General features: G+C 60.3%; 1 protein-coding gene across 1 annotated transcript; it reads right to left on the bottom strand.

The window, feature by feature from the left end:
• Nucleotides 1-2,382: 2,382 nt before the first annotated feature.
• On the bottom strand, nucleotides 2,383-23,930 carry MRPS28 (mitochondrial ribosomal protein S28). The gene is made up of 3 exons (XM_029068821.1): nucleotides 23,708-23,930; nucleotides 12,092-12,276; nucleotides 2,383-2,780 (listed from the first exon to the last, which is right to left on the bottom strand). The coding sequence occupies exons 1-3, from the start codon at nucleotides 23,903-23,905 to the stop codon at nucleotides 2,606-2,608; spliced, it is 558 nt and encodes a 185-aa protein (XP_028924654.1). The 5' UTR covers nucleotides 23,906-23,930; the 3' UTR covers nucleotides 2,383-2,605.
• Nucleotides 23,931-25,454: the final 1,524 nt, after the last annotated feature.

Below are 25,454 nucleotides of genomic sequence, written 5' to 3'. Positions count from 1 at the left end.
TGCCAAGGGAGGGAGAAAAGCTCAACTGAAGCCCGACACGGGTCCCTCCATCCAACCGCCCGCCTCGGGTCCCCCCAAGGGGGGGGAGGCCACGGGACTCCGAGTCTGGGTCTAGCCCCGGCTCTGCCCCGGCCCGCCGTCCGAGACCCCCGGGCGGAGAGAGGTGGGAGCTGGCTGGAGCCGCCCCTTGCCCCCTGCTTCTAGCTCTCGTAGCCCGCGGGGAGATGCCAGCGAGAAAAGGCAGCCTTGGGAGTTAGGTCAGTTGCCCCCTCCCCTCATCTCCCCTCTCCCGCCAGACAGTTTCCCTCTTTCTGCTCCCGAAGACGCCTGGGGCCGCTCCGCCAATGGTGTTTCCAGCCGAATTTCTCTGGGGTTTGTCTGCTGGCCCGGGAGAGGCTGAACTGCGGGGAGGGGATATGGCAGAAGACTTGGAGAGAAGGGAGGCTGAGGAAAGATAACGATGGAAGAAGTGCTTACTCTGTGCCGAATGCTGGGATAGATAGGTAGATGTGTTAGAGCAGACGCACTGCTGTTCACAGTCCTACCGGCGACCGAAAAGTTAAGTGACTTACCCAGGGTCACGTAGGCTGGTGTCAGAACTGGGACTAGAACCTGGGTCTCCCAACTCCTGTGCTTTTTTTTTTTTTTGATATTTAAGCACTTACTACACGTCAGGCACCGCAGTCGGCACTGGGCTAGATACACGCTCATCAGGTTGGACCCAGTCCGTGTCCCACGTGGGGTTTTAAATCCTGATCCCAGTTTTACAGGTGAGATCATTTAGGTAAATGGTGAAGCTGGGAACTCGGGGTCTCTGATTCCAGGCTGGTGCTCTTTCCACCAGACCCACGTTGCTCTCCCGAACCAGGAATGTACGTGGGGGGGGGCGAGGGGAGGGGTGTAGGGAGCTAGGGGCCGGGGGCGGAAGGCTGTGGGGAGGGGTGAGGGGCCTTTCCCATGAGCTCAGGGATGAAGGGGTCACCGGCCCACTTGGAGGCTACGGTTTGTCACACGAGAATCGGTTCGTTTGAAAGCCGCCGCCGCCGCCGCCGGCTCCCTCCGTCTGTCCGCCAGCCCCGTCCGTCCCCGAGGCCCCCCCCAGCCCCCCTCCGGCTCGCGTCGCGGCTGAGGAGGCGGGCTGCGGGGAGGGGCAGGGAGACAAGGGGAAATGACGGCCCCGGTGACCCCAGGGTGGGGGGGGGGGGGGCAAAGGTTACGAGGGCCCAGCGCTCATCTTACTCCCAGGCCGAGTCGTCCTCCCCGACCCCGGGGCCCGCTGGGCGGCTCCTCGGCCCGGGCGGGCGGGCCGGACCGCTGGGCTCCCGCCCGTCACGGGCCCACGGTGGGGGTCGAGGCATCGGAGCCAGGGGCCCGGGTGGGAGAACTGGAAGGAGCACTGTTCGACACGACAGAGGAGCGGGGAAGGAGCACCAGACGGGACCGGCCGAGCGAGAGCAGTGAGCTCGGGCCCCGGAGGGTGCTTTCCTCAGGATGGTCCCTTATTAAAAAGTATGTCTCCTTCAGGAAGTTTTTTCACTGAGCCTTCATTTCCCCTACTGCATCACACTCTAAGGTCGTTATGGGCAGGGAACGTGTCTGCTAATTCTGTTGTACTCTCCCAAGCTCTTAGTACGGTGCTCTGCACATAGTAAGTGCTCAATAAACGCCACCGATGGACTGATCGATCTAAGCACTTGGATCTATGTCCTTTAAGCAGTCCGTATCTGTAACTTATTTTACCGTCTTCCCCTCTAGATTGTAAGCTGCTTGTGGGCTGGGATCACGTCTACCGGTTCTGGGCAGGGAATGTGTCTGTTGTTCTACTGGATTCTCCAAGGTGCTCAGTACAGTGCTTGGCACACGTAAGGGCTCAAATCCCAATATCTGCCTTTGAGAGTGCAGGCGCGGCGGGTTAAAGGGAGGGGGCGGGAGCCTGCCTGCCGAGGCTCGAAGAGCGAGTTGGCGGACTGCCCGTGAACACGCGGTTCACGGGCCTCACCTCCCCGCCCCGCTCCCCCACCCCCGAGCGCTCCGGACCGGCAGAGGGCAGGGGCGGGCGAGGGGGCCGGGGAGCCACGAGCGGGTTTGAAGGCAGAGTGGAAGGAGCCGTCCGAGAGAGAGAGGTCGGAGGGGGCGTCTGGGGAGGGGAGAAGGATGAGAACGACCCCCACGGTGACCCGTCACGGACGCTGGTACGTGGACCGACGCAAACCGCTCGAGGACCTGGCTCCGGCCCACACGGCTCCCCGTGGGGACGGTGCCGACGCACCCCCGGGCGCGTGGGGCCTCGCCGGCGTCGCTCCGCATCCGCCGGGTCCGGAAGGACGAGCGTCTGGCCGAGAGCGGGGGAGCGGCGAGGGAAAGAGGGCCCCGAGGAGCAGATATTTTCACAGCAGGCGCCAGGCCTGGCCTTTATTGACGGTCCTCGCGCAGCGCTCGGCCCAGGGTGGGGGCTTAGCGCTTACGCCCCCGGACCGCTCATTCTTCCATCGATGGGCCATCGCGCCCCCTCCCCGGGCGGAGGTGCTCCTTCACGAGCGTTCCCGGGCCAGAGGGGGTGGGCGGCCCGGACGCCGAGCGGCCGGTCCCGTCGTCCGCCGGCCGGCTAGGCCCTCGCCGGGGTTTCCTCTCGGGGCCTCGGGGTGGGGTGGCCGTCCACGAGGCCCACGAGCACCGCGTCGGCCTCCAGCAGGGTGGTGTCCGTCTTGGCTCCCAGGAACCTGGAGGTCAGCTCCAGATCCACCAGCCTCAGGCGCACTCGGGCCCCTTCCCGGTACTTCCTGCGAGACAAGGGATCCGTCAGACTTGAGGGATCCCGTGGCAGCGCCCGCCGGCACCGCCACCCGCCGCCGCACACGAGCGTGCACGTTCGACACGGGGGTGCGTGGCAGAGGACCGTCCCCTCCTGGCAGGCCCGGGCGCGGAGAGGCCCGCCCAGTCTTTGTGCCGTCGGACACCTGGCAGGGTCTGTGACCGCTGTATGCGGGAGCGCCACGGGGACGCCCATCCGACGGGCCGAAAGCCTCCGCGGCCGGCCTAGGTGGCGTTGCCGGGTTGATGACCCTTTCCGCCGGGCCACAGTGCTCCGCCTAAAACAGGACTCATCTTCCCTCCCAAACCCACGCCTCCACCTAACTTCCCCATCCCACTCGACGAGCCCCGCCCCCCCCAACATCCTCCCTGTCTAGGTAGCCCACGGTTCTGGTGTCACCCTCGACTGTTTGCTCTTTCACCTTTCACGTGCCATCTGTAGCTAAATCCTGGTAGTTTTTTGTCCACATCTCCTGGATCTGCCCCTTCGCCTTCCAAAAGGCCCCTCGACTGTTTGCTCTTTCACCTTTCACGTGCCATCTGCAGTTAAATCCTGGTAGTTTTTTGTCCACATCTCCCGGATCCGCCCCTTCTCCTTCCAAAAGGCCCCCCCTTGGGTCCGGGCTCCTCCTCTTTCTTTCTTTAAGGGCTTACCGTGGGCCAGGCACCGTACTAAGCACTGGGGTAGGGTCAAGCTAGTTAGGTTGCTCATAGTTCACGTCCCATAAGGGATTCACAGTCTTAACCCCATTTTACAGATTTGGTAAGTAGGACATAGAGAAGTTCCGTGACTTGACCAAGGTCCCGCTGCAGACAAGCGGCGGAGCTCTTAGTTAATCTACTCCTTTCCCACCTCGCCCCGGCTCACGCCGTTCCTCCTACACACTGTGCCTCGAGTCTCCCGCCTCCAACCCTCCCCTCCTGCCCGAGCTCCTCCTCCCTCCAGATTAACCAGCGCGCGCCTCTCCCCACTTCGGAACCTTTCTGAAACCCCACTTCCTCCAAGAGACCGTCCACAACGAATCTCCTCCTCCCCGGCTCGCCTCCCTCCGCATCTCAGCAGGCAGTTTGCCCTTAGCCCTCTTGTACCTATCGGTTTACGAGCTCTTCGACTTAAGCCCTAGTTTATTCACTCATCCACCGTCCTAGTCTCGTTTCCCTCCTACGAGCGGCGCTCTTCTGCCACCCCAGCGGCCTCCCTCCCCGGCTCCCTCGGGTCCCCCCCGCTCCCGCCCCTCAGCCTGACTGTGGCCGGTCGGGCGTCTTTCCCAACCGTGTCGAGGTGGTCGGTCCCCCCGGCCGCCGTCCGTCCGGCGCTCACACACCCGGCGTCCCCTTTGGAGCCGGGCGGGCTGCCGTCCCCGCTTTCCCACAGGATCGGGTTTCCGGCGCGCTCTCGGGCTCCGGGCCGTCCCCGCTCCCATTGAGGCCCCTCCCGCCGGCGGGCCCGTCCACACAATGCGCCGGCGGCCTCCTCTCTGAACGCCGCTGAAACACAACCCCCCCCCCCCCGCCCGGCAATAAAAAGACAAGGAGCCCGATTGTACCCAACGAAGGCTTCTGGGAACGGGCCGACAGCGCAACCTCCTCCAGAAGACAGAATGGTTCGGGGAGTTTTCTCACCCGTGAAAAAGCACAGAGGCTCATAATTCTCCGGCTACGTGCCAAGATTTTGGGGGGGGGCCACGTCACTGAACACCTGAGAAGCAGGCCAGGACACCCCCTTTACCTCCCTCCACCCCCCCCCGCCAAAAATCTGCTTGCCCGTAAGCAAGCGATTCGATGGGATCAACTTTCGACCTTCTGAAGAAGGGATTTTTCCTTCAGGAGGTGGAAGAAGAAGTTCTAGAGGCGGCTTTAAAGACCAGTAAACGGGGGAAAGGCTTTTCTTTGGGGGAAAACCCCGGCCCCTCGCAAGCCATGGAATCGATCGATCGTGTTTATCGACTGAGCGCTTACCGGGTCCTGAGCACTGCACTACGCGCTTAGGAGAGTACAACACGACAGAGCTGGGAGATGCATTCCCTTCTCACAAGAAGCTTACAATCTAGAGGGGAAACTGATACGCGGGATCAAAGCCCAAAAGAAATTAGGTTGAGGACAGAAAAGAAGTTAAGCAGTGGAGGGGAAGGGCTCTAAGGAAAGGGGGCCCCGCGCTCTCTCAGGGAAAGGGCAGGGCCGGCAGACGGCGGGGGGCCGAGGCGGGGTCTGACGGCCCCTACAGCAGGCCGGGAAAGGGCGGACGGACGTGGGAACCCCGCGTCAAGAGGCCCGCCGGAGCGTTTGGCCTTCTCCAAGCAGCCGGCGCCCGGGCGTTGGGCTGAACGGCAGCAATCCCGGAATCCCGGGGTCAGTCCGGCACTGCGTCGTGCAATTCCCGCTGGGCGATATTTCAGGGAGCGGCCCCCTTCCTGTCCGTCCCCGGGCCACTCCGACGGCCCGTGCCTTCGTCCCCTGGCCTCCTCACTGGCGTCCCTGCCCCCGGCCTCTGTCGGAGGTCCGCTAGCAAGGGAAGCGCTAACAGTCGGCGGCCGATTAGCCCCCAGTTCCCAGCGGAACCCGGGACGGGGATGGTCGCCGCAGCCTGGTGGGAGAGGACGACCCGGGCGGGCCGCTCCCCTCCGGAAGTGGCTTCCTGAAGACTGGGAGAGCACGAGGCCCATTAGAACAGGGGGGCTGGGCACCGCCAGACGCTGAAGGGTCCACGCGGCACAGGACGGCCTCTCGGGCGGCGGAGGGAAGGAGTGTCATTCGCACTGGCTGCTAGACTGGAAACTCCTCAAGGGCAGGGATCGTGTCTGTCAACTCTACAGTACTGAACTCTCTCTCAAGCTCTTGGTACGGTGTTCGGGCCCCAGGAAGTGCTCTGTGGCTACCACCGATGGATTGATTGACTGGGACGGCGTCTCCCAGTGCAGGGTCAGCTCTGGGCCCGCGAGACTTTGCAGTTCAAGCTCAGTCGCCCCTCGGCGAACTGATGAGACACCGTCCCGACCCCTCGGCACCGAGGACTTGATTCTAGTGCCGGTGGCTGGCCCAGAGCCACGGGTGCTCTCTCCTCCCTGCCCCGTGTGTCCCCACCGGGCCACGGAGCGTCATCAGCGGGTGGACGGGCGGGGGTGCGGTGCGCGGCCGAGGTCACGTGCCGTCCAGACGGAGCCGGGGCCGGCCCGCCGGCCCACGGCGGGGCCCGGTCAGCTTGCAGCTCTGCCCGCGGGAGATGCTCGATAAGTCTGGTGGTGGGGAGGATGGTGTGCAGGAGGAGAGGAGAAGGCTGAGGGGTGAGTTACCCGACTCCCAGCCCCCTCGCGAGGACCCAAGCCCGCGCCTGCCTGGCTCTCTGGCTCTGCCCGAAGCTGAAACCGTTCCCTTGCGTTCCCGGCGACAGCTGAGGACGAGGCCATCGCGCGCTCCGGTGGGGGCCCGGCTCTGGCCCCGAGGGGGCCGGCTTGGGTCCTTCCGGTCCGGGGCCAGTGCTTTTCTTTCCTTTCCCCTCCCCCGTCTGTAAGTGTCTCTGACCAGGATGAAAGCGAGCCTTTAACCTCGTTCCCACTCCGGGAACAAAAGGAAGTGGGGAAAGAAAGAAAGAAAGAAAGAAGCGGGCAGGAGTCAAGACCAGGCCGCGGAGGGGGCGGCCCCGAGCCCGAGCCGGCGGCACATCACAGGGCCGGTCCTCCGGACTCGGCAGGGGCGGGGCGGGCCGGAGCGGGCGGAGGGGAGGCCGGCCAGCGCTCTCATCCCCACGAGGCCACCTCAGGCCCGACGATTAACTCTGCAGCCCCGCCGTCAACCGTCCCTTGCCCAGGCGGGTGGGGTCCCCCTGCCGTCCGCCACCCCGGGAATCGAGAGGAGGCCGTGGCGGTCGGGGGCGCTCCCGGCCAGGGGCACGGTCGGAGCCGTGCCGGCCCCTGCCGTTCCTTTCGTTCATCCATTCGGTCGTATTTATTGAGTGCTTACTGTGTGCAAAACACTGCACTAAGTGCTTGGGAGAGTACAACAGAACCAATAAACAGACAGTGTTTGCCCGCAAAGCGCTTGCAGTCTAGAGGGGGAGACAGACATTACAAATAAATAAATGGCAGCTATGGACGTAAGCGCCGTGGGGCCGGGAGGGGAGATGAACAAAAGGGAGCGAATCAGGGAGACACAGATGGGAGTGGGAGAAGAGGAAAGGGGGGCTAAGTCAGGGAGACGGGAGAGAGAGGGGGCAGGGGTCGCTCGCTACCGGTCTGGCCGAGGTCACCTGTCGGTCAGCCCATATCAGTACCATCTCTGCGGGCGGATGGCGGAGCCCGTGGGGCCGGGAAAATCGCATTAGGCTAATCTTTCCGCGGCAGAGGGACGAGCCCATCCATCTGGCTCGCCCGGAGCCTGGGGGGGGCCCTGGTTCCCCGCGGCGGCCGACTGGCCGAGTCCCCGCCTGCAACGCTCTCGCCCGGATGGACGGCTGAGGCGTGGGAGGGGTCAGGAGAGGGGCCAGAGGGGGCAGGGAAAGAAGAAGTGGGGCCCGGTGGGGAAGCTCCTTGTGCGCAGGGAACCGGTCTACCGACTCTGTGGTACTGCACTCTCCCAAGCGCTCAGTACAGTGCTCTGCACTCAGAAAATACCACGGATGGATGGATTGGTTGATGGTTGATTAAGCACGATCGCGCGCAGTGCCGGCAAACTCCAATTCTTGGCCTTTTGCTCACGTCGGGTTAGACCCCCGAAGCACCGTTCAAGAAACTCTGAGCTTGGAAAACTGCCGACCGTAGGTTTCCACCAGGGTGAGCGAGGGAGCCGGAGCCGGACTGACGGACTCTTACGAGACAAGTGTTCTCAGGAAGCGAGACCGCTGCGCCCGCGAGACCTTTACATCTTCTTAAACAAGAAGACGGGAAGGTCCTCCGGGGCAAGGATCATGTCTTCTATCTCTGGCCAGTCGGTCAACTGTTCTTATTGAATGCGTACCGCGTGCAGAGCAACGTAGTAAACGCTCGGGAGAGGACAACACGGCGATACAATAGACACGTTCCCTGCCCACAACGAGCTTATAGTCTAGATGCGGGGGAGACAGACGTGAATAGGAATCAATCAATTACAGATAGGGACCTAAGTGCTATGGGGCCGGGAGGGGGGATGAATAAAGGACAAAGGTCAGTGCGGGGCAGGAGGGAGAGGGAGAAGAGAAAAGGAGGGCTTAGTGGAGAAAGGCCTCTTGGAGGAGACGTGCCTTCGGTGAGGCTTTGAATGTGGGGAGAGTAACTGTCTGTGGGATATGAGGAGGGAGGACGTCCCAGGCCGGAGGCAGGACGGGGGTGAGAGTTTGGTGACGAGTTAGACAAAATCAAAGTACAATGAGAAGGTTGGCATTAGAGGAGCGAAGTCTGCGGGCTGGGTTGTAGTAGGAGAGTAGTGAGGTGAGGTAGGAAGGGGCAAGGTGATTGAGTGCTCCGAAGCCAACGGAGTGCTTCAAAAGACAGTGGTGAGGGGTTTCTGTTTGACGCAGAGGTGGATGGGCAACCACTGGAGTTGCTTGAGGAGTGGGGAAACGTGGCCCGGGCGTTTTTGTAGAAAAAAATGATCTGGGCAGCAGAGTGAAGTATGGACTGGTGTGGGGCGAGACAGGAGGCAAGGAGGTCAGCAAAGAGGCCGATACACTAATCGAGGCAAGAGAGGATAAGTAACCGTATTAACTTGGTAACGGTTCGGACGGAGAGGAGAGGATGGGTTTTGGCAATGTCGTGAGGGTCAAACGGTCGGGATGTAGTAATGGATCGAACGTGTGGCTTGAATGCCAGAGAAGAGTCGAGGACACCGAGGTTATGGGCTTGTGAGACAGGAAGGATAGTGGTTCCGTCCGCAACGATGGGAAAGTCAGCGGGAGGTCAGGGATTGGGTGGGAAGGTGTCCTGAAGGCAGGAGGAAGTGGGAGACTGCAGAGAGGGAGAGAGATCGGGGCTGGAGATGGAGATTTGGGGATCATCCTCGTAGAGGTGGTAGTCGAAGCCACGGGAGCGGAATGAGTTCTTCAAGGGAGTGGGTGTAGATGGAGAATAGAAGGGGAGCCAGAACTGAACCGTGAGGGACACCCAAAGTTAGGGGGTGGGAGGCAGAGGAGAAGCCTGCAAAAGAGACCGAGAATGAGCAGCCAGAGAGATAGGAGAACTAGGGGAGGACGGCGTCGGTGAAGCCCAGGTCGGGTAAGGTTTGCAGGAGGAAATGGGTGGTCCACAGTGTCGAAGGCAGCTGAGAGGTCGAGGAGGATCGGGATGGGGTAGAGGCCACTGGATCTGGCAAGAAGGAGATCACCGGTGACCTTTGACAAGGCGATTTCTGTGGGGTTGAGGGGAAGGAAGCCAGATTGGAGGTGATCAGGGAGAGGAGAACTTGGAAAGGAACTTGGACAGGAATGGTAGGAGGGAGATGGGACGATAATTGTGGGAGCCATGGGGTCTACGGAGGGGTTTTTTAGGACGGGAGATATTTGAAAGCTGTGGGGAAGAAGCCATTGGAGAGCAGTTGAAGACGGCACTTAGGGAGGAAAGACGTGCTCTGCACACAGTAAGCGCTCAATAAATATGATCGAATGAAGAAGGGAGGGGAAAGTTTTTTGGTAAGCTCTCGGTACAGTGCTCTGCACCCAGCAGCCCTCAGTACAAACTATTGGTTGAGTTACATTTTGGGGATAGGAAGGAGTTGCACGTAGCTCACAGGTGGGATTGCATATTTGCGTGAGCCCGGGGGCTGGGGAGGGGGCGCCCACCCCTAGGAGCGGCAGTCCTAGCCGCACGCCCCGAGATCCGGTCACTTCCTCACACCGGCTTATGCCTGCGGAGAAAAAGCCACCGGCTTACTGGAATGAAGGGAGCTTTATCTGCAGAGACCTTGGCCTTATCTCTAAGTAAGGAGGAGAAAAATCATTTCTTTCTGGAGAAGGCCAAGAGCAGGTGCTGGCGTCCTCAACGACCCCCTCCGCCCCCGCCACGGTCTCAGAGTGGCTCTCAGACCTGACAGCCGGTGAGGGAGAGATCTACTTTGGGACGGGCTAGGGCTAGTGAGTCCCTCTGCTCCCCAACTTGACCCCCTCCTACCCCACCTCGCAGCACCGAGACGTTCCATGCCCTGGGTGGGGCCGGACGGAGCCCCTCCGGCCACAAACGTGACCCGCCCGAGCCCAGCCTGACCCACGGGCCCAGGTGGCGATAGCCGCAACCTCACGGTGGCCGGTCTGGTTAGGCCCGCTGGGTCAGGTGACGCTGCCGCGAAGGGACTATCGCCCGTGATCGCCCGTCTCCGCCATCCCCTCCGTCTCGTCCTGCCTCTACCGGGCCTGGCCCGGCCTAGCCTGCCAGCCTCTCTTCTTCCCTCCCTCCAGCCCGCGGTTGATCGGCCCCACCGGGGCTGGGGGTTGACGGGCGAGGGCGGGGACAACGTGCGAGCCCCCGGGGGGACAGGCTGCTCGCAGGCAGCGGCACAAAGGAGGGGCCGGGATCCCCTGACGTTCTCACCCGGGGCCGAGAACGGCTCAGTGGGGAGTCTCGGGGATGTCTGCACAGCGTCTACCGCCTCTGGGGTCCCGCTCCGAGCCCGGCCCGCCGAGGACCTCTGCCCCGTCCAGCTCTGAAGCGCTCCTGTGTCGTGGCTGAGCGGCAAGAGCTGGGTCTCCCCCACCACCCGGTCTCCCGAAGAAGGGCCAGGGCAGGGATGACGGTCGGGAGGTCGGGACTCTGGCCGTGCCGGACACCTCTTGCGGCAGGGGGTCGGGGTGGTGCTCCGCACGTGGCTCTCTGAAGGGGCAGGAAAAGTCAAGTCGAATTTCTAGCCCCGAGGAGTTTAGAGCCTGACGGAGCCATGAGCGTTTTACAGTGGGTCACCGGAGGGAGAGTCAGGGATGGACAGGAGAATCAGAGGAGTCGGATGGTCTGTGCTGGGAGAATCAGAGGAGTCGGATGGTCTGTGCTGCTTCACTGGGGGAGAGTCGGAGACAGGGAGGGAAGAGTCAGTGGTGTTGAACGGTCTGAACTGGGTCACCGGGGGCGAGTCAGGGGTGTGAAATAGGCCACGCCGGGGAGAGAATCAGAAGGTCGGATAGTCCGTGCTGGGTTACCGAGAAGGGGAGAAATAGGTACGGTGCTTGGTCGCTGAGTGGGGAGAATCGGGGTTGGATGGTCCGTGCTGGGTCACTGGAGGGAGAGTCAGGGATGGAGCGGGGAGAATCGGGAGGTTGGATGGAGAAGGGAGGGGCGGGGTTGTGGAAGGTCCACCCCTAACCTTGAAACCGAGTGTCCCAGAGGACAGCCAACAAGCCGCCAGTCCCGGGCGGGACTGACACGGGCAGCTACGTGGTCGCTCTCTTTCCCAGACTGCTCTGGACAATGCTGGCGGCGAGGAGACGTGGCCGGGGACAGCGGCCGCCCCGTGCCGGGGGCTCTCACAGAGGGCCCGGGGCCCGGCCAGGCCCGGCCTGGGTTTCTGGCCGGCGGCTGCCCGAGGAGTCTGGCACAGAACTATCTCTGTCCGGGAAACAAAATAAAAAGAAAAAAGAAATGGACGGTAGAGCCCCAGCCAGCGGAGGCGGGGTCAGCCCCAGGCCGAGCCCGGAGTCCCTCCAACGGGGACGGTCGCAGCGGCCTCAGCAGCCGGAGCCTTGGGAGTGGAGCGGGGCCCGCCCCGGCGGCCCTCTCTCCGGCCCCCTTCGGCTCACGCCCCCCGGATGGGGATCTCGGGTTCCAGCAGAGCGGGCGAGGCCGTGACGGGGAAGGCCGTCTCAGAGGACGCAGGACAGGGAAGACGCTTTCAAGGGGAACCCCTCGAAGAGAAAGCCTCTCGCCTCATCGATTCCGAAACGCGACGCCGGAATCCGAAACGGCCGAGGGGGTCGGACTAGGCCCCGTCACTCCTCGTTGACCGCCTCGGTCGCCCCCACCCGGTGTCTCACTTGCACCGTCGGGGATCCCGGCCGAGGTCCGCACCCCAGGAGCGGGTCCCGGGCGCCGGGTCCGGGCCGGCCGGGTCCCTGCCGCGTTTGCCGGGGGCCCCGGGACGGTGAACGCCCCCCCGTAGCTCGCAGCGTGGCCCGACGTACGGAACGTCAGCTCCTTGTTCCGCCGGCCCGAAGGGCGAGCCGGGACAGGGCAGGGGGGTAGAGTGAGGGCGAGACAGGACGCCCTCCACTCCTCGCTTGTCTGGGTGCCCCGTCAGGCCGGGCACCCCCACGGGGCCGGCCGCTCAACGACCCAGAGAAAAGGCACCGGGCCGCCGTAAGCGGTCGAGGAGCGGCGGCAGAGAAACGACTTACTCAGCGTCCAGTTGGGGTCTCTTGCACACGCAGTGGAACTTGGCCCCGAAGTCCACGTAGAGGTCATCCCGCACCACGTGAAAGATACGTCCGATCACCGGCTTGTCGGCCGCGGGACCCATCTGGACCAAGGGCGAGTGCCTCAGCATGGATGCGAACGACGCAGGCGTGCTCCTCCACGAAGCCTGGACACGGGGCAGATGAGACGGGGCCTGTCGCATTCAACCCTCTCGACCAAGGGGCCCACCTGAACCTGGGGCCAGGGGGCTCTAGAAGACCCTTTGGCTAAAACGGAAATCCACCATTCATTCATTCATTCATTCGATCATATTGCCTGAGTATCCCCCGGGGGACCAGATCTGAGGCCCATCCAACCCGGACTCATCTTCAACAGTGGCACCAGGGTTCTCGGAGGATCGCCCGCCTAGATGTCCCCCCGTACTGCCTACCCCAGCGGACCATCTGACACGCCCCCGACTTTCCCTTCTCCATCCTTGACTCTCCCGCAGGGACCCGGCGTGGGCTGTCCAACATCCCCGACTCTCCTTTTTCCATCCCTGACCCTCCCCCAGTGATCCAACACGGATCATCCCACCCCGACTCTCTCACGGTGATAGCACAGACCATCTGACACCCCCAGTTTTCCCCCCTCATCCCCGACTCTTCCCTCCCGTGGACCCACCCGAACCCCCAAGACCCCTGTATCCCCAGAAGGGGCGAAATCCCTTCCCAAAGAAGAGGGGGGCTGCCCTCCTCCCACCCCAAAACCAGCCGGGGGCGGTTCGGAGCTCCTCCCCCGCCGCCCAACCCTGGCCATTCGGTGCCGACAGATGCACCTGTGGAAGGAGGGAACGGTGGAGATTCACATCTGCCTGTGACTTGAACCCGCCACAACAGGGAACTGCCTTTTCACGGCTCACCTGGGGTGGTTTGGCTGTCGAGCCCCGAGACAGAAAGGACGCCAAGCGGTGGGTGTTCTGGGGCTAACGGCGGGCCTCGGCCCTCTCGGGGCGGCGCCCCCGGCCTGCCGCCCCAGGGTGGCTCTCGCCACGAGTCCTGCCGGGGAATCGGAGGACGCTCACCCGGGACCCGGGAACGGAAGCCGTCGGGACGGGGCCGCCGCGGGTTGGGGGGAGACGACAGCGTGCGCGCTTACGACAGCGGACACGGTAATGCCTCACGTGTGCCGCCGTGGGGTCGTGGGAGGCAACCTGGTGCGTGCTCACGGCTCCGGACACGGGAACGCCTCACGTGTGCCGCCGCGGGGCCCGGGGAGATGACTGCGTGTGTGCCCGAGGCAACGGCCTTGGGAACGCCTCACGTGCCGCCGAAGGGTTAGGGGAGGCAACTGCGTGCGCGACCACGGCACCGGACGTGGAAACGCCTCACAAGTGCCGCCGAGGGGTCGGGGGAGATGACCGTGTGCGTGCCCCGGCACCGGACCCGGGAATGCTTCACACCTGCTGCCACGGGATCGGGAGGGACAGCGGTGTATGTGCAAGTCCCCACCCCGGGTACCAAAGGAGTTAAAGAGTGTTCCTGCTCCGCCGGTCCTTCCACCCCGCACCCTCTGCCAGTGGGAACGGCCCCCCGTGCTCCCGCCTGCACACGCATCTCCGTCCCCGGGGGGGGGGGGGTCGGGGGGTGAGCCCGTCCCAGGCCAAGGTCGGCTCCCCGGGAGGCCCCCGAGTCGGCCGTCCGGCCGCCCACTACTGGCCGTGTTCGAGCCGTCCGGTTAGGTACGGCTCATCTCGCCAGAGGCCGGCCGTGCCACGGCACGGTGGTTCCCGGCACGTCGGGGCTTGGCTGCCTCGGAAACGGGCCGGATCTCCCGGGCTCCAGGAGGGAACCCGGCGCCCGGCGTCCGGGGCGAGTTGCGGAAGGTCGAAACCGGTACCCCTGGATGGCCCTCCTCCTCTCACCCCGGTCCTCCCTCGTCCAATTCCCGCCCAAATCCTCCAAAGGGTTTGGGTCCAGCCCTGTCACCGTTACTTCCTCTCCTTCCACTCCCTCCTCGACCTCCCTACAATCCAGCTTCCCTACCCTCCACTCCCCCGCTAACGCTCCTGAACTCTCGGCTGCCTCCGATACTGTGGTCCACCGGCTTTCCCTGGAAACATCATCCAACCTTGGCTTCCCGGACACCGTCCTCTCCCGGTTCTCCTCCTATCCGGTGGTTCCTTCTGCGTCTTTAGCGGGCTCCCCCTCTGCCTCCCACCCCCTAATTTTGGTAAGCTCAGTTCCGGGTGCCCTTCTATTCTCCATCTACACCCACTCCTTTGGAGAACTCATTCGTTCCCACAGCTTCAACTCCCATCTCTACGCGGATTACTCCCGAACCTCCCTTTCCAGCATCGACCTCTCTCCTGTGCAGTCTCGCGTCTCCTTCCTGGATGTCCTGCAAGCACTACAAGCCCAACGTGTCCAAAACTGAACTCATCTTCCCGGCCAAATCCTCTCCTCCACCTGATTTTCCCATCGCCACCATCCTCCCTGTCTCTCGAGCCCTTATATATCATCTTCGACTCCTCCCTCTCTTTCAACCCCCACATTCGGCGTGTCGGCCAGTCCCGTCCGTTCTTCCTCCACCTCATCTCCAGACTCCTTCTGTCGCTCTCCGTCTCGGCAGCCGCCACAGGTCTGGCTACCTGTCGTATCCTAACCTGACGACCGTATCTGCCTCCTCGCGGACCTCCCTGGCTCCAGTCTCTCTCCCGTCCGGTCCATACATCGCTCTGCTACGCGGGTCATTAGTCTACTTCACTATTCAATCAATCGATGGTATTTATTGAGCACTTACTGTGTGCACAGCGCTGTACTCAGCGCTTGGGAGAGTTCAATCCAACAGAGTTGGTAGACGTGTTCTCTGCCCACCGAGACCTCCAACACCTCTGGTGGCGGCCCAGCCATCTCCTCATCAAGCGGAAACTCCTCCTCAGTGGCTTTAAGGCATCACCCTCGCCCCTCTATTATCCCCGCTCCTCTCTCGCTACGCCCCAGCTCACACCCCTCACCCCTCACAAGCCACCCCACCCAGTGTACCTCGTTCTCATCTCTCTCACCGCTAAGGTCTTGCACATGCCCTCCCTCTTGCCCGGAACTTTCTCTTTCCTCGCGTCTGACGGACCACCGCCCTCCCCCACCGTCCAAGCCCTTTTGAAACCACATCTCGGGAGGCCCGTGTCACTTCGGGGTCCTCGTCGCCTATCGTTATGCTTATTGTGGTATTTGTCAAGCACTGTTCTGAGCGCTAGGGTAGATACCGGTTAATCAAGGGTCACACTCCCTGCCCGACATGGGGCTCACCGTCTAAAGGGGAGGGAGAACAGGTAGCTAATGCCTATTTTTCAGTTGAGAAAACTGAAACTGAGGCACAGTGAAGTGCTCTGCCCCAGATCACACAGCAGACAAGTGACGGAGCCAGGATGAGAACCCAGGTTCTCTGTGCTAGTTGTGGCACGGCATGGTCATTTATATTACGTTGCCCACGGGTAAGCGCTCGATAAATAACGACCGAATGATGACCAGAATGATTAGGCCACGCCGCTTCTTGTGTAGCACTTCCCTGTAGCGTCTGTACGTAGTCGTCCCGCGCCGTTCCTCCCTCCTACCCATCACTTATTTTAGCGTCTGCCTCTCCTGCTAGATTGTAAGGTCCTTGAAGGCGGGACGCTAACTCTACGGCACTCTCCCACATGCCCTCGTAGTGCCGAGCACAGAGGAAGCGCTCAGTAAGCAGCCCGGATTCGGAAGGGGGCGCCCGTGCATCCCCGGGGCGATCGTCCGCTCATCTACCGCCGCCTCCTGTGACATCTGGGGTCGGTGCTCGGAGCCCTGGTCCCGTCACCGCTTTGGGGCCGGTCAATCCGTGGGACGGGCGGGGGGACCGCTCTCCCTGGCTGGGGTGGACAGAAGCGGGAGGGTGGGCGGCGGGAGGGACAAAGACCGCGTTGTCTTCATTTCGGAGTTCGGTCCAGCTGGAAGCTGGGGCGGGGGAAGGGTCACCGCGGGGCGGGACCCTCCCTCTAAGACCCCTTTGACAGGAAGCTCTCCCACGGTCAAGGAGCGGGGCCGTGGCGACCCCGGGGAAAGGCCCCGGCTCGCCCACTTCGCTCAGATTCTCTCCGCGGCGCCGCAGGGAGCCGACTGTGTGAACTCAGAAGGACCTGGGTTCTGATCCCGGCCCCGCCACTTGCCCGCCGTGTGACCTCGGGCAAGCCCCCACACTTCTCTGTTCCTCAGTTACCTCGTCTGTAGAACGGGGATTAATCCATCACGTCTATTGAGCGCTTACTGCGTGCAAAGCGCCGCACTAAGCAACGACGGACACATTCCTGCCCACAACGAGCTCACAACTGGGAGCGGGGGGGGGGGACGACAGGCAGTAATGTAAATAGATAAATTACAGATATATACCTATGTGTTGTGGGAATCAGAGGGAGGATGAAGGAAGGAGCGGGTAAGAGTGGGGCAGAAGTGAGTGGGAGAATAGGAGAGGAGGGTTTAGGGAAGGCTTCTCGGTGGAGATGTGTCTTCAATAAGGTTTTGAAGTAGGGGAGGGCAATTATCTGTCTGATATGAGGAGGGAGGGCGTTCCAGGCCAGAGGCAGGATATGAGCGAGAGGTCAGTGGCGAGACAGACGAGATGGAGGTACAGCGAGAAGGGTGGCATTAGAGGAATGAAGTGTGCGGGCTGGGATGTAGTGAGAAAGTAGCAAGGTGAGGTAGGAGGGGGGCAAAGGGATTAAGTGCTTTAAAGCTAATGGAGAGAAGTTTTTGTCTGATGCAGAGGTGGATGGGCAACCACTGGAGTTTCTTGAGATTAAGAATAACATTGTGAGCCCCATGTGGAACAGGGACGACGTCCAACCTGATCAGCTCGTATCTATCCCAGCGCTTAATACGGTGCCTGGCACTTAGTGAGTGCTTAACACCATTAAAAAAAACCCCCCAAAAAACCTCATCGGGGTGTTCAAATCGAACACAGCAGGGCTGGGCTCCCTCAGACTGATGGACCTGTGGACCAGCACCCAGGAGGATGGACCCGTAGTCCCGCTTGACTTCGCCCTTCCCCCCGCCTCTCCTCTTCACCCGCTTCTCCTCATCCCGCTCCCTTGGTTTCCCCCTCACACGACCTTCTAGCTCGCCTCGCTCAACCCTCCGCCTCGGCCCCTCTCTCACGCTGTTCCCCGGCTGGGGCTCCACCCCGATCCGACAGACCCCCAGCTCTCCTCACCTTCCTCGCTTCCACCAGGAGCCCTTCCCTGCCCGGCTCCCGACTCCTAAGCCACACCAACCAATAGTAATAATAACAACGTTGGTATCTGTGAAGCGCTTACTATGTGCAGAGCACCGTTCTAAGCGCTGGGGTAGACACAGGGGAATCGGGTCGTCCCACGTGGGGCTCCCGGTCTTAATCCCCATTTTCCAGATGAGGTAACTGAGGCACAGGGAAGTGAAGTGACTTGCCCACGGTCACACAGCTGCCAAGTGGCAGAGCTGGCATTCGAACTCATGACCCCTGACTCCAAAGCCCGTGCTCTATCCACTGAGCGCGTGTCTGCGCGCACCCTCAGCGCTAAAGTCATATTTATCGAGCGCTTCCTGTGTGCAGAGCACTGAAATTAGCGTTTGGCAGAGTACAAGAATACATCAATAAACACACACGTTCCCTGCCCACAGTGAGCTTACAGTCTAGAAGGAGCACATGAATAGAAATAAATTTCAGATAAGGACACGAGCTGTGGGGCTGGGAGTGGGGGATGAATGAAGGGAATGTGTCTACTGTTCGGCTGTACTCTCTTAAGCACTCAGGACGGTGCTCCGCGCACAGTTAAGTGCTCACTAAATATGACTGAATGAATGAAAAGCCCTTGAGGGCAGGACGCAGGCCGCTCGCTCAACTGGACTCTTCCCCCTGGTTAATCCTGAGCCAGCACCGTCATCACTTAGCGAGCGGTGGGTACCGGTGCCCGCCGCGGGCAGAGCGTGGTTCACAGAGGACGACGGAGTTGGTAGGCACGGACTCTGTCCTCGAGGAGCTTCCAGTCTTCTTTGGGCAGAGCGCCGCACCGAACACTTGGGAGAGGACAACAGAGTGAGCAGTCGTGATCTGGGCCTTCGAGGACCCTCCGGTCTACTGTGCGCAGAGCGCCGACAGCAAGCGTGTCAAGCAGCGTGGCTCAGTGGAAAGAGCCCGGGCTTCGGGGTCAGGGGTCACGGGTTCGACTCCCGGCTCCGAAGCCCGGGCTTCCGAGTCAGGGGTCGTGGGTTGGGCTCCCGGCTCTGCCACTCGTCAGCTGTGTGACTGTGGGGCAAGTCACTTCACATCTCTGTGCCTCGGTTCCCTCATCTGTAAAATGGGGATCAACTGGGAGCCTCACGCGGGACGACGTGATGACCCCGGATCTCCCCCAGCGCTTAGAACAGTGCTCTGCACATCGTAAGCGCTTAACGAATACCGACATTATTACTACTATTATTATTACTGACCTGGGCACTTGGGGGAGGACAATGGTAGATGCAATTCCTGCCCTCAGGGATGTTACAGTCTACGCTGTGCAGAGCACTGGACTGAGAAAGAGGACAACAGAGTTGGTAGACACCATCCCTGCCCTCGAGGAGGTTACAGTCTACACTGTGCAGAGCACCGGACTGAGAAAGAGGACAAGAGCGTTGGTAGACACCATCCCTGCCCTCGAGATCCTTAAAATCTAATATACGGGGGCAGGTCCTAAAATGAACCGCAGGCGAGGAGGATGGGGAACAAGAGGGCAGGGATGTCCAACACCTAGCGTGTCGGACGGTACGGCAAGGCCCCGCTGGAAGTTATAGCCTATTCATTCATTCAATAGAATTTACTGAGCGCTTCCTACGTGCAGAGCACTGTACTAAGCGCGTGGTACGTACAAATCGGTAACAGATAGAGACGGTCCCTGCCCTTGGCCGGGCTCACAGTCTAATCGGGGGAGACGGGCAGACGAGAACGATGGCAGTAAACAGAATCGAGGGGAAGAACATCTCATTAAAACAATAAATAGAATCGGGGTGATGGACATCTTATTAACGGAATAAATAGGGCGACGAAGATCTACACAGTCGAGGCGGACGAGTACGCGTGCCGAGGGGATGGGACGGGAGAGGGAGGAGCAGGGGAAAGGGGGAGAGAGGGTTTAGCGGCGGAGAGGGAAGGGTTTTTTGAACTGAGAGAAGACGAGGTCTTTAGGGCCTAGTCGGAACTGAGAGGTGTCCTCACCAAATCCACCTCCAGCTCTCGAGAAGATCTCAGTCCGCTCAGAGTGCGTGAAGATTGCCCGGAACGGTGAGGAAGGGCAACGATTACCCGAGCGCTGAGATCCCGGCTCTGCCACTTGTCAGCCTGTGTGACTTTGGGCAAGTCACTTCACTTCTCTGTGCCTCAGTGACCTCATCTGTAAAACGGGGACGAAGACTGCGAGCCCCAATGCGGGACAACCCGATTCTACCCCAGTGCTTAGAACAGTGCTCCGCACAGAGTAAGCGCTTAACAAATACAAAGCAGCGGCCGAAGCAGGAATCAGAGTATCGACTGAGGGCCATGGGCGCCGGGCTCTAAGCGCGGGAGAGGCACAAACAGAAACACGGGCTACGTGCCCCGCCACAAGGAGCTTGCAGTCTTCCGGGTGAGACCGACGTAGAAATATCTACCGAGGAATACATCGACCGTACCATCGATCGTCCGGGCGGAGGGAAGAGTGCGCATGATGAATCGATGGGATTTCGGAGACGCCGTCGGGGAAAGTTCGTTGGAGGGAGCTGGGATTTTAGGACTCGGAAGGTGGGCGAGCTGGGGTGGGTTGGGTTTCGGGGCCGGGGGGGGGGGGTGGGGAAGAGCGTGAGGGAGGACCAGAGGTAGAGAGTCGAGCCCAGAGTGAAGGACCTGTAGGAGCTTGGCTTGCAGGGATGAAAGGGCGAGCTGCTGAGGCGCAGGTCAACGGGGGCGGAGATGTCGGATGGCAAGAGCGGGTGGAGAGCTCTTTTGAAATCCATTTATTTCAATTAATGTCCCCCTCCCGACTCGAAGCTCGTCGTGAACGGGGAACGTGGCTGTCGTTCTATTGGACTCTCCTAAGCGCTTAGTACAGTGTTCCGCACGCAGTTATCCCTCAATAAATCTGAGGGACGGATTGACCAGGGAGGAGTTTCTGTGGAGGGATCTGAGGAGAGGGGAGATGGATTCCCCATCTATAACTGTTTCCCTATAGGGAAGCAGCGAGGCTCGCTGGAAAGAGCCCGGGTTTGGGAGTCAGAGGTCATAGGTTCGAATCCCCACTCTGCCACTTGGCAGCTGTGTGACCGTGGGCAAGTCACTTCACTTCTCTGGGCCTCAGTTCCCTCATCTGGAAAATGGGGATTAAGACCGTGAGCCTCACGTGGGACAACCTGATGACCCCGTACCTACCCCAGCGTTTAGAACAGTGTTCGGCACATAGTAAGTGCTTAACAGATACCAGCATTATTACGGAAGCAGCGTGGCTCGGGGGAAAGGGCCCGGGCTTGGGAGTCAGGGGTCATGGGTTCGGATCCCCACTCTGCCACTTGGCAGCTGTGTGACGGTGGGCAAGTCACTTCGCTTCTCTGGGCCCCCGTTACCTCATCTGTAAAATGGGGATGAAGACGGTGAGCCTCACGTGGGACAGCCCGATGACCACGGTATCTACCCCAGCGCTTAGAACAGCGCTCGGCACACAGTAAGCGCTTAACAGATACCAACATTATTATTATCTGTAATTCATTTTAATGTCATTTGTTCATTCACTGTCATATCTGAGCGCTTACTGTGTGCCGAGCACTGTACTAAGCGCTTAGCATCCCCACTAGATCGTAAGCTCCTTGGGGGCAAGCTCTGAACGCACAGTAAACGCTCAGCAAATGCCACTGATTGGCTTGAGTAGAAGCGGCCTGGCACAGCGGATAGAGCACGAGCCTGGGAGTCAGAAGGTTCCGGGTTCTAATCCCAGCTCTGCCACTTGCCTGCTGGGTGACCTTGGGCAAATCACTTCACTTCTCTGGCCTTCAGGTACCTGTAACATGGGGATTAAGAGTGTGAGCCCCATGGGGGACAGGGACTGTGTCCAAGGTGATTAGCTTCCCTCTACCGCAGTGCTTAGTTTAGTGCTCTGGCCCACATTAAGTGCTTAACAAATACCCATTCCCCTCCCCACCTCCTCAACGTACCCAAGGTGCTGATGATAATAATGTTGGTATTTGTTAAGCGCTTACTAGGTGCAGAGCACTGTTCCAAGTGCTGGGGTAGATACAGGGTAATCAAGTTGTCCCACACGAGGCTCACAGTTAATCCCCATTTTCCAGATGAGGTAACTGAGGCACAGAGGAAGTGAAATGACTTGCCCAGAGCCACCCAGCCGACAAGTGGCAGAGCTGGGATCCGAACCCTCGACTCCCAAGCCCGGGCTCTTTCCACTGAGCCACGCTGCTTCTCTCTGATGTGGCAGTTGGGAGGGGAATAGGGTGGGGAGATGAGGGATTAATTAGGGAAGGCTTTAAAAGTCCCCCCGATTAGACTGTGAGCCTGTCATTGGGCAGGGATTATCTCTGTTGACGAATTGTACGTTCAAAGCGTTTAGTACGGTGCTCTGCACATGGTAAGCGCTCAGTAAATACGATCGAAAGAGCGAATGATGGGGAAAGCGACGGATCGGTCCGACAGAAAGGAGGGACCTCCAGGTAGGAGTGAGGGATCAGTGGCAAAAGAAGGGAGGCAGCATGGCCCTGGTGGTTACAGCATGGATCTGGGTTCTAATCCCCCCTCTGACAGTTGTCTGTTGTGCGTTGACTTCTCTGCGCCTCAGTTACCTCCTCCGTAAAATGGGGATTAAAACCGTGAGCCGCGCGTGGGGCCACGGGACCGTGTCCATCCCGGTATTGACCCTATTGCTCGGCCTGGTGTCTGGCACGTTGTGAGAGCTTAATAGATGCCCCGAAGGTCGGTCGGGGCTGGAGGAGGGAAGAGTTGGAGGTGAGCGAGGGTAAGGTCGCCGGGGGGAGAAGGGGGCAGACAGTCGGGAGTACCTGCTTGATGCAGCCAGCGGGGGCTTAGTGGCAAGACCCCGGGCTTGGGAGTCAGAGGACGTGGGTTCTAATCCCCGCTCCGCCACTCGTCTGCTGGGTGACCTTGCAGACACCCTCTGGGCCTCGCTTCCCTCATCTGTAAAATGGGGATGAAGACCGTGAGCCCCACGTGGGACAACCTGTTCACCTTGTATAATAACGATGGCATTGTCGTCGTCGTCCCGCCCAGTGCTTAGAGCAGTGCTTTGCACATAATAAGTGCTGAACAAATGCCATCGTTATTATTATTATTATTCTCTGGGCCTCAGTTCCCTCATCTGTCCAATGGGGATGAAGAGTGAGCCCCGCGGGGGACAACCTGATCCCAGCGCTTAGAACAGTCTTTGGCACATAGTAAGCGCTTAACGAATGCCATCATTATCATTATACTCTGGGCCTCAGTTCCCTCATCTGTCAAGTGGGGATGAAGACTGGGAGCTCCACAGGGGAACAACCTGATCCCAGCGCTCTGAACAGTGCTTGGCACATGGTACGCGCTGAACAAATGCCATCGTTATTATCATTATTCTCTGGGTCTCAGTTTCCTCCTCTGGCCACTGGGGATGAAGACTAGGAGCCCCATGTGGAACAGCCTGATCCCAGCGCTTAGAACAGTGCTTGGCACATAATACGCGCTTCAATGCCATCATCATCATTATTATTCCCTGGGCCTCACTTTCCTCCTCTGTCCAATGGGGATGAAGAGTGAGCTCAACGTGAGACAACCTGATCCCAGCGCTTAGAACAGTGCTTGGCACATAATACGCGCTTAAATGCCGTCATCATCATTATTATTCTCTGGGCCTCAGTTTCCTCCTCCGTCCAGTGGGGATGAAGAGTGAGCCCAACGTGGGTAAGCCCGTCAAACGGCAGGGACCGTCTCTGTTGCCCACTTGTTCATTCCGAGCGCTTAGTCCAGTGCTCGGCCCGTAGTAAGCGCTCAATAAATACGGTTGAATGAATCATTATTAATATTAATAATTATTAATGTTAAGCGCTCACTACGGGCCGAGCACTGTTCTAAGCGCTGGGGTGGACAGAGGGGAAATCAGGTTGTCGCCCGTGGGGCTCCCAGTCTTCATCCCCATTTTCCAGATGAGGTCACTGAGGCCCAGAGAAGTGACTCGCCCACAGTCCCACAGCTGACAAGTGGCAGAGCAGGGATTCGAACTCATGACCTCTGACTCCAAAGCCCCCGCTCTTTTCGCCGAGCCAGGCTGCTTCTCCATTATTCCCTATTACTCTCTGGGCCTCAGTTCCCTCCTCTGTCCAATGGGGACGAAGACGAGGAGCCCCAAGGAGGGGCCGCCCGATGCAAGCGCTCAGCAGAGCGGCCGCCGCCTGGTAGGCGCTGAACAATCTCCAGCAAAGCCAGGGAACCTTCCCCTCCCTCCTCCTCCCCCTCCTCCCCCTCCCCCCCCCAAGGGGCGGGGCCCGGAGGCCGTGGGGCGGCAGGGCGCCTGCGCGCCGCCGGGCTGCGGATTGGCCGCGCGGGCCGCCGCTCACCTGGGCGCGCTCCGCCTCCCGCCGCAGCTCCGCCTGCCGCTCCATGGCGCCGGCCAAGCCGCCCGCCCGCCGCCCCGACTCCTCCGCCTCCTCCGCCGGCCCAGCGCTCCGGGCCCCGGGCCCGCCGGCGTGGCAGGACCGCGCGGGGAGGAGCGGCGGCCGGACACGGCGCCGACACCACGCCGCCGCCGCCGCCATGACGGCACCCGCCCTCCCCTCCCACCCGGAAGGACACGCCCACTTCCGGGGCACGTAACGCCCGCCCGGGGAGGGGGAGGAGGCGCGCGCGCGGGCGGGGCGCGCGGGCGTGACGTCACTTCCGCTTTGGGCCCGCGCCGGGCCTCGTGACGCGCTTGGCCTGGGCGGGGGCCGCGCGCCCCTTCACTGAATAATAATAATGTCGGTATCTGTCGACTATGAATACTTTTCGTTCAGTGGGCTTTATTGAGCGCTTATCAATTAATGGTGGTATTTGTTATTCATTCATTCATTCAGTAGTATTTATTGAGCGCTTACTACGTGCAGAGCACCGTTAATAATAATGTGGGTATTTATTAAGCACCTAACTCTGTGCAGAGCACTGTTCTAAGCGCTGGGGGAGATGCAGGGTCATCAGGTTGGCCCACGGGAGGCTCACAGGCTTCATCCCCGCTTGACAGATGAGGAAACTGAGGCCCAGAGAATACTAATAATAATGTTGGTGTTTGTTAAGCGCTTACTATGTGCAGAGCACTGTTCTAAGCGCTGGGAGGGACACAGGGGAATCAGGTTGTCCCTCGTGGGGCTCACAGTTAATCCCCATTTGCTAGATGAGGTCACTGAGGCACAGAGAATAATAATAATGTTGGTATTTGTTAAGCGCTTCCTAGGTGCAGAGCACTGTTCTAAGCGCTGGGGGAGAGACGGGGTCCTCAGGTCGCACGTGGAGCTCACAGGCTTCATAATAATAATGTTGGTATTAAGCGCTTACTATGTGCAGAGCACTGTTCTAAGCGCTGGGGTAGACACAGGGGAATCAGGTTGTCCCACGTGGGGCTCACAGTCTTCATCCCCATTTTACAGATGAGGGAACTGAGGCCCAGAGAATACTAATAATGTTGGTGTTTGTTAAGTGCTTACTAGGTGCAGAGCACTGTTCTAAGCGCTGGGGGAGATGCAGGGTCATCAGGTTGCCCCCCCCGTGGGGCTCACGGCCTTCATAATAATAATGTTGGTAATGTTAGAACTGTGTGCCAAGCACTGTTCCAAGCGCTGGGGGGGATGCAAGGTCATCAGGTTGCCCCCCGTGGGGCTCACGGCCTTCATAATAATAATGTTGGTAATGTTGGAACTGTGTGCCAAGCACTGTTCCAAGCGCTGGGGGGGGATGCAAGGTCATCAGGTTGTCCCACGTGGGGCTCACGGCCTTCATAATAATAATGTTGGTATTTGTTAAGCGCTTACTCTTTGCAGAGCACTGTTCTAAGCGCTGGGGGAGATGCAGGGTCATCAGGTCCCATGTGGGGCTCACAGGCTTCATGATAATAATAATGGTGTTTGTAAGCGCTTACTGTCTGCAGAGCACTGTTCTAAGCGCTGCGGGGAGAAACAGGGTCATCAGGTTGTCCCACGTGGTGCTCACAGTCCCATTTTACAGAGGAGGGAACTGAGGCCCAGAGAAGTGAAGTGACTGGCCCACAGTCACCCAGCTGACAAGTGGCAGGGCTGGGATGCGAACCCATGACCTCTGACTCCCAAGCCCGGGCTG

Source organism: Ornithorhynchus anatinus, chromosome 7, assembly GCF_004115215.2.
Source record: "Ornithorhynchus anatinus isolate Pmale09 chromosome 7, mOrnAna1.pri.v4, whole genome shotgun sequence".
NCBI classification, from domain to species: Eukaryota; Metazoa; Chordata; class Mammalia; order Monotremata; family Ornithorhynchidae; genus Ornithorhynchus; species Ornithorhynchus anatinus.
The sequence above is the reverse complement of the archived record's forward strand: the minus strand, read 5'-3'. Positions and strand labels throughout refer to the sequence as shown.